This window comes from Vespa velutina, chromosome 6 (assembly GCF_912470025.1).
Source record: "Vespa velutina chromosome 6, iVesVel2.1, whole genome shotgun sequence".
In the NCBI taxonomy this organism is placed as follows: domain Eukaryota; kingdom Metazoa; phylum Arthropoda; class Insecta; order Hymenoptera; family Vespidae; genus Vespa; species Vespa velutina.
The window spans coordinates 7,333,104-7,341,887 of NC_062193.1; the positions used below are offsets into that span (position 1 = coordinate 7,333,104).

Consider the following 8,784-nt stretch of genomic DNA (forward strand, 5'->3'; position numbering starts at 1 on the left):
ATAATAGTAGTAGTAGTAGTAGTAGTAGTAACAGTAGTAATAGTAGTAGTAATACTAATAAGTTTTACTTTTATATTTCGTACTTCTAGAAGACGAGCGATTTAAAAAAAAAAAAAAAAATCGATCTCGAACAAATATCCGACGATTGGATGTACCTAATGACTACTCGGGAAAAACAATTCTTTGGTAATACGGACGGTTTTCTAAGGATACCGATGATTTATTTCTTTATTTAATTATCACCTAAACGACTCGAGAATTTGTACAGGACACGTCCTAAAAACTTTCTACGATCTTTTCGATATGGAATTTCTAAAAGGAAAAAAAAAAAAAAAAAAAAAAAAAAAAAAAAGAAAAAAAGACAAAAAGAAAACAAAAAAAAAAGAAAAAAAAACAAAAGAAAAAAATAAATGAATAAGGAAGAAAGAACGATGAAATTGAAAAATAAATAAATATAATATAATAAAAATAATAATCCTCGAAATGGTATTCTTCGTAAACGATGATTAACATTATAAAAATTTGTAAGAATTGATGACGTGAATTATGATAAAATATATAGAGATAAAAAAATGATATCACATGATTTTTGGTCGATGCGGTAGGCACGGCTAACATTAGAGTTTTTTTTAAATAACGCTATCGCGCTATCGCACTATCACACTATTTCCACGCGAACACTGTGAAAAAGGAGCTCACGGACGAATGAAATTCACGAGTTGTCATTGGTACAGGATCGATCCGATAGTTGAAAGTTCGTAAAGTATTTATAACCGGAAGTCGTACTCGTCTCAAAGGGAAGAGTATTTTTCGAAGGGTCGACGACGATAATATTTTTATCTCCTTATCTCTCTTTATTTTCTTTTTCTTTCTTTCTTTCTTTTTATTTTTTTTTTTTTTTTTTTTTTTTTTTGAATTTTTATTCTCTTTTTGTTTCATCGGAGTTTCGCGTTCTCGACGACACGTAAATATAATTGGCGAGGCGCGTCGTCGTGAAAAAAAGGCATCATTGTGTGCGTCTGCCGAAGGCGACGAGATTTGTTTCTTCTTTTTTTTTTTTTTCTTTTTTTTTTTTTTCTTCTTTTTCTTCTTATTATTATCGAACCTCGGAATCGCGAATTATCGTTGATTCTCATCGTCGCCAACTTCGTCGTACGAGTTATCGCGCTCGAACTCGTAATATTCCTCTTGTGACATTTGGGATATTCGTGATCGTGTAATCGCCGAGGCTCGTCATCGAACCAATCGATGACGGGGCCGTGCTCAGAGCCAACCAGCTGATACGTCGTGTCCAGAGATCGGCTCGATGCCAGGTAATCGTTGAAGTTGCGTTGCCGAACCATTTGTCTTAACTGTCATTGAAATCGCTCCGCTAGCAATAACGCTCTCCTCCGTGGTCGATGGTGTCAATGGAACAGCACTAACAACTCCTAACAAAAGGAATATATCGTTAAAAAAAAAAAAAAAAATTGAAATTTTATTCGATAATATCAGAAGAAAAATGGGGCTCGTGATGATAGATATTTTCAATTTTTAATAAATATTGAAGGATAAAAAAAAAAAAAAAAAAAGAAAGAAAAGTGTCATTTGAGATTGAAAATCATTCGAATATTAAATATTATTTTATAATATTTTTACTTTTCCGATATGATTGTCCCCGGTACGAATTCCTTGTCGTTCTTTTCCCTTCTTTTTTTTCTTTTTTCTTTTTTTTTTTTTACACTACGCATATCTATATTAATTATATTGCTAACAATTCTAATATATAAAGTTATATATATATAATAATATTTATTATATATATTATATATATATACATATAAAGAATTTATAATAATATATAAAAAAAAAAATATGAGCAAAGTTTCGAGTATGCAAAGAGAATGTAAAAGAACTAACTTTGTTGCTCGCTAACACTGACGATCTCGGCGGTATCCAAACTCGGCTGTTGACTCTGTGTGACTTCGTGTCTACGAGGTGTTATCGTTTGCGAACCAAGTTCCGGACCTCTTGTAGGTACGCTACTAGCACGATGCAACTGTTTTTTCGAAACTTTAGATAAAAGAATCGAAGCTATAGGCTGCGTCGTACTTTCCATTGGATTAGAATTGGTGCTGGTCATTGCTGGGGTCGAAGCTCTCGATGCCGAGAACTTTTTTCGTTTTTTCGTCAAAGCAGATACTAAACCAAGACGGCCAAAAGAGTGATGACTTTCTGTATGATGTGAATGATGACTGTGTTGATGGGATTGATGACTGTGAACATCATGACTACCATGAATTTCTAAAGAAGATTTTGAATCCGTTGAACCTTCCGATCTCGAGCCACCATCTTCGGATGCTGGTGAATAAACTGAATCCTCGGAACGAGATCTACCTGTTAAAGAAAAAATATTCGAACATTTTTGATCATCGATCGAAATGACGTCAATTGATATATAAATAAAAATCAATCGATTGAAAGAATCTTACTGATGAATTTCTTCGAAACTTTGTGAGCCTTAGCAGCTTCGATCAAAGTGTCCCAACGTTTTTTCTTCGAGCTACTTCTAGCACCGCGACTTTGTCTACACGCGTTACTATGATGTAAAGTCTTCTTCGGCATCGTACCTAAACCAAATATCTCGCTTCGCGTCGAACCAAAGATCTCGTGATGAGAATTCTCATGTTCTACCTCCTTCCAAGAGGCAATTAGTTCCGCGACTGGTTCTAACAGTGTAGAGCTACTGCCAGGTTGAGGAGCTATATTAAATCCCTTCATCAAGCGCCGTTCCTTCTGCCGGTTCTTCTTACCTCCCGCACCTATGGACAGCTCTTTAAGGCTACCGTCTATCGGGCAAACAGAAAAGCAAAAGTGGACCGTGCTCAAAAAGAAATAATCGTGAAACTATAATCGAACACAATAATAGAAAGTATTTAAAAGTAAAAAAAGTTAATAACATAAAAAAGAAAAAAAAAACAACTTGACATACCAATTATAATATAGGATTATAAAAAGAAAATACAAGCTAAGGGATTCGTAAGGTAATTATCTATATTTTTTAAAAAAATTCCTCACCAGTTCCGGAACCACTTGCCGTCGACGTATTCATCCCAGAATTTTTAAGAATCTCAATGATTTCACAACGAAACGCGCTAATATCCTGTTTTATCTCGTTTACGTCGTCCTCGGTGACACCCTCGTTCTCGGCCTTTCGTTGTTCAACGGTGACGTATCGCCTAACCAAATTTCTCATTATACTTTGATAACGAAAATCACGCTGTGAGGCTTGCTTCGCTTTTCTCTGAAAGAAAAGTATTTCACGTCGATGAACGATCGTCCCGATCATCGTTTTGTTACCTCGATAATGCGAAATGACGATTCCCTTTGAAGAGATCCTACGTCGATATGGTATATAGTACAAATTTTTACCCTGATCGTTCGCATGTGTTCCTTTTTGGCGGCTCTACTATGACCACAGAGTTTCCGATAAATCCACAAGCCGACGTACCAAGCGCTCTTTGGTGTAGGAATGATATTGAACGGCGGTGGAACTGTTCCACCTTCCTCAAAATAACTGATCCAAAGTTTGCTCCTGGCGAACTTCCATTCGACATCAGCTCGTTCCTAATATACGATTTTTATTCATTCTTTAAGCGATCATTAAACAATAAATTTATATCAATTGCAAATCATTTATTTTAACTATAACTCGTCATATTGATTGATTAAATCGCATCCAATATAATTACATCAATTGAGATAAATTGTTAAAAATTATGATACCATTTTTGATGATCTAACTTTAAACGTGTGAAATAATAAAATCCAAAGTCAAATTGACGAGTCACGTAAATCTATAATTAAAAAGCGAAAGATCGTACGATCTCGACAAGGAAAAAAAAAAAGAAAAAAAGGAAGTAATAAGGAAAAAATTTACTTACGGAAATTAACTGATAGGAATGATTCATCATGGCGATTAGAAGATTTAGAAGAACGACGATATTGATTACCGAATAGGTGCCGAACATTAACATACCCCAAAATCTCGTGAACACTTTAATGCCATCCAATTCGAAACTTTCGAGATCTACCAATCCAAAGACAGCCCAGAAAAGCGTTTGAGTGGTCTCGAATAAACTGCCAGCATTTTCCAAGTTCTTAATTAATGAAATAACTCTTTACATGTTTTATTTAAATTAATTTTTTCTGAATACGTACTTGGCGAATCGTCGCCAAACGATGCAAGCATTCGAATCTGTTGTAATGTTAACGTTCATTGGATATTGCATTGCTGTTGGGCATCTCTTTTTTTCCATATCAGCGTAATACCATAAGAGTTGATTCAAACCTATCGATAGATCGAATAGAACGACAGATATTGAAAAGTTTAACAAAACGATATATATATATATATATATATATATCATAATTGACAACTTTCGAGGTTTCTTCTATAAGACCGGTCATACATTTTATACTTACCGCAAGAAAAAGCAAACAATACTAGAACGTAGAGAAAGAAGAATTTCATGATATCCATAACCATCCTCGATAAAGAAACCTGAAGAGGGCCAAGATGGGGATTCACGGAAAATATATAGACGAGTTTTAAAGAACTGTAATGAAAGATAAATACGAGAACATTTATATATTGTTCAAAATATATATATATATATATACGCACACATGCACACATACACACCTTATATAATTACTCAACAATTATTACCAACAGTAATAATTGTTAGAATTAATAATAATAGTTAATTATAAATGATAGAGTAAAAAAAAAAAAAAAAATAAAAAGAAAAAAGAAAAAAAAGATTCGTTTTCCGAAAGAATTCACCTAAATATGTTGGCGGCTGAGAACAGGCCTTCCGATATAAGCATAGGATCCCAAGTATCCCATTGTTCACGCTGCAGTTCCGTCTGAAAACCTGGCTGCTGACCTTCATTTTCCTTTTGTACCCTATAATAAGCGACTACTCTGAGGGCTACCGTAGCGACGTACAAAGAATTCGTCACAAAATCTATCACGTTCCACATATCGTTCACGTATTCCTTTAAACCCACGTCCCAAAGTTGTTTCACCTCCGACCATATCAATCCAGAGACCCAGGCCAATATGAACCTACGATAAGTCGAACGAAAAGAAGATTTCTATCGACATTTGTTCTCCTCTCGTTTGTTAAAGGACAGGATACTTTTATCCTGGTTCTTGATTCTCTTTCTCTCTCTTTCTCTCTCTCTCTCTCTCTCTCTCTCTCTCTCTCTCTCTCTCTCGTTCTATCTCTCTTTAACATCATAATAAAATCCCTTTCGAAATCGTACGGTAGAAAATAGAAAAATCAAAGAGACTCCTCCATTTCAAACGTTCTATAAAGTGATACACTTTGACAAGGATAAAAAATGATTTCAAAAAAATGATTTAGAAAAAAACCATCCCAATTCGTACGACACCATATTGAAACTAAATTATTTAAAATATTAACAATTTAAATTTACTATCCCTTTATATATATATATATATATATATATATATATATATATATATATATCGTATATACATATATACGATCGATATTATTTTAAACGCATTATAATAATACATTTTAATCATTATAATTATGAATTGCGATTATAATGCGGAATATATAATAGAATTTATTAAATATCAACAATGAAATATAAATGTTACGATTGTTACATTCTAAGGTAATTATTCGAGTGGACAAATTAATTTAATTAAATTAATTTTATTCGAAATTCTACTGCAAATATTATTATAATATATATATTGAATCGACGAGAAGTCGAATAAAATTTTTACGAATGAATATGATTTTTGAGAGAGACAGAGAACAAGAGAAATGAAAAAGAAAAGTTTACCACTCGACGATAGTCGGTGCAGCACCCCTTTTGGTTGATACAGAATCGTGGTCAACAACGCTGTGCCCAATCCAATTACCGATTACGCTTTCTATCCTCTGACTTGCTAGAATTAACATAACTGCGAACAAAGAAGTACAGAATTTCCTGTTTACAAAATACATTTACGAGAACGTCGCGATGTGGCAAAATTCGTCGAAAAGTTTATCGCGTTCGATCGTTCCCCGCACGTTCCCCGATCTTAACCGCAAACTCGTATTTTACTTTCAGAGCACGTCGTTAGATCAAACATTCTCTTTTTTTTCCTCCTTCTTCTTCTTCTTCTTCTTCGTTCTTTCTTCAACGACTTACGAAGCTTATACGTCGACATTCGACTATAATAGGACGTCAGTAACACTCGATAACTCTCGAAACACGTGTGAATATTATTAGCGAGTTATAATAAACGGTGAGATCGATGAGAGAGGAAAAGAAGATTTTTAAATAAAACAAAAAAAAAAAGAAAAAAAGAAAAAAAAGAAGAAGATGAAGAAGTAAAAAAGAAAAAGAAAAACAAAGAGGGGAAAAAAAGAAGAAGAAGAGAAGGAGAAAAAGAGCGAGAGATCGGACGAACGATGAATTCTTCGACCTTTATCAAAACCGGACGTTAGGGAATAATCTGTTTGGACTATACGATAAATCTTTGGGGCCATGTAAAAATTCAAAAACGACACGTTATTATATCAGACGTTGTTGGTTCTTTGTATACTCTTTCCCATTTTCGAGACAACATTTCTTTCGTATATATTATGGTAATAGAGAACGTGGGTCGGGGAGAGAAAGAGAGAGAGCAGGATGATAGAAGGTAGGAAAAGAGTAAGAGAGAGAGAGAGAGAGAGAGAGTGTGTGTATTTTGACGTGGTGGTGGAATTTGTAGAGGAGATCCTACGTTTAAATGGAGCAAAAACTTCGTTATACGTACATAAAAAAGTGAAGTATGATGCCGAGTGACAGATGAACTTGATGAATGGTTTCCTCATAGTCTGACCGATGCTGCTGTGAGGTGCTATGATGTATGCCACGCTGAATAGTGGAAAGAGTAAGCCAATCCTGACGATTTCCATAGCTTGAAGAAGCATGTTCTTTCTACGAAAACCGGGAAGACCCTCGTACCAAATCGATGCTAATAGCTGCTGCACGTTTGGATGCGCGACGAACTGGAAATTTTCGAAGCAAAGGGAAATTGTCCCGAACGTTATTGAGTTTCTCTCTGTTTCTTTCCAGACACGTAACATCGAAATAACAATTTTGAATAATTAAATAATGGGTTCAGTTGTTATTCCAAAGGAATTAACTTTTTCCATCGATCAAAGGTATCTTTTTTCTTATATAATGAAACGACGAAAGAAAGAGAGAGAAAGAGAGAGAAAGAAAAAGAGAGAGAGAGAGAGAGAGAGAGAGAGAAAGGAAATGAGCCGAGTAAAAGAAAATAGGAAAAGATAATGAAAAATTACCTTTTTTTGTCTAAGTTTTATAGCCAATTTCAAACGATTCAAATGCATTCTCTCGCCGTGCTCGAACGCAGGCCCTTTTGGATCATGATTGAGAAGAACCTCGAGCTCGTAGGAACTTCTTGTATGGTCGAGTAAAGCCGTAGCGAAGTCCTGACATTGCCTCCTGAGTTCCTGCCGAAAATTCATGCTAATTTTAAGTTGTTAAACGTATAGACACCCTTTCGTGTATCCCATGTACTCTATCTACATATGTAGATACCTAAATACATTCGCTTTTGTACTTTCCATTCAGAAGGAGCCATAAATGTAGGAACTTTCAAGCTCGCCGCAATATACTCGAGAATTTAGGATAAGCTTCCCTAATCATTTTCCCGTTGGATGATCGAATTTCGATCACGTGCTTCAGAATATAACACGACTGCTTGATTGTCGACGTGTCTCTCTGAGAAAATAGTTGGGACAAAACGTTGGTATAGTTCGAGCAGAAATTTTCCGAATCGATCAACCAAGAATTTTGCGTGTATGTGTATATATATATATATATATATATATGTATTGATAGACGACAGTTCATATAATCCATTCACGCTAATCGTTGGCAGGCTAACTGAAAGATTCAGTCGAGCATTCATCTTCATGATTTACTTTTCCTTTCACCATTTGGTATGATTACGTTTCATCTCGTGTACGTATAGTACGTGTAATATGTAAATATATGTTCATATATCTATTTATTGTATATACACGTCGAAAAGAGAAATTTCACAGGACGGCTACGTCGTCGATCTTAAATATATACAACTATATATTATATATAAAATACATACGTATACACACATGGTATAATATATCTAAATGTTCATTTGGAAATTTGGAAATAGGAGGAATTATTATAAAAATACTTGAAAATGCAAAACTTGTCGAAAGTTATCGCGTATTAATTTTTTGATCTAAGCAATAAATGCTCCTAGATTGACGAGAGCGTATGCTCGTACTAGCTCATGCTCTCTATCTCTCTCCATCTCTTTCTCTCTCTGTCTCTTACCTTCGTGCATATATTGTGGCAGGATGCCAATGATAACGTTTACAACATCAAAGCGATATTTCGAACGTTCCCAAATATTTGCCGACGCGTGTGAAAAAAAAAAAAGAGAGAGAGAGATAAAGATCGAGATAGAGATCGAGATATAGATACGCACGAATAAGATCTCAATGATTAAAAGTTTTAACGAGGTATTAACCATTAAAGCAAGATGGTATGGGGCATGTTGTAAGTGGTATCCCTTTATCCTTGATATCTTATTACGTTGAACGCGTGGTCTTTATTAATTTCTTAGAAAAGTAAACCTTGAAGCTTGAAATTCGCTCGTGCATTCTCTTATCGAAAAATTTTGAATTTTCTCTTTAAAATGTAAGTTGT

At 34.6% G+C, this 8,784-nt stretch overlaps 1 protein-coding gene across 1 annotated transcript in view; it reads right to left on the reverse strand.

Moving 5' to 3' along the window:
* LOC124949599 (transient receptor potential-gamma protein-like) overlaps positions 1–8,784 on the reverse strand; it is an 11,373-nt gene continuing 2,589 nt past the window's right edge. The window contains exons 2-13 of the mRNA XM_047494922.1: positions 7,365–7,551; positions 6,833–7,067; positions 5,872–5,992; positions 4,829–5,113; positions 4,465–4,598; positions 4,201–4,330; positions 3,924–4,119; positions 3,340–3,606; positions 3,058–3,283; positions 2,472–2,828; positions 1,900–2,376; positions 1–1,430 (exon numbers count right to left, since the gene is read on the reverse strand). Coding sequence (XP_047350878.1) covers positions 1,264–1,430; positions 1,900–2,376; positions 2,472–2,828; positions 3,058–3,283; positions 3,340–3,606; positions 3,924–4,119; positions 4,201–4,330; positions 4,465–4,598; positions 4,829–5,113; positions 5,872–5,992; positions 6,833–7,067; positions 7,365–7,550 — 2,781 coding nt within the window. The 5' untranslated portion in view covers position 7,551 and the 3' untranslated portion in view covers positions 1–1,263. The remainder of the gene's footprint in view (positions 1,431–1,899; positions 2,377–2,471; positions 2,829–3,057; positions 3,284–3,339; positions 3,607–3,923; positions 4,120–4,200; positions 4,331–4,464; positions 4,599–4,828; positions 5,114–5,871; positions 5,993–6,832; positions 7,068–7,364; positions 7,552–8,784) is intronic.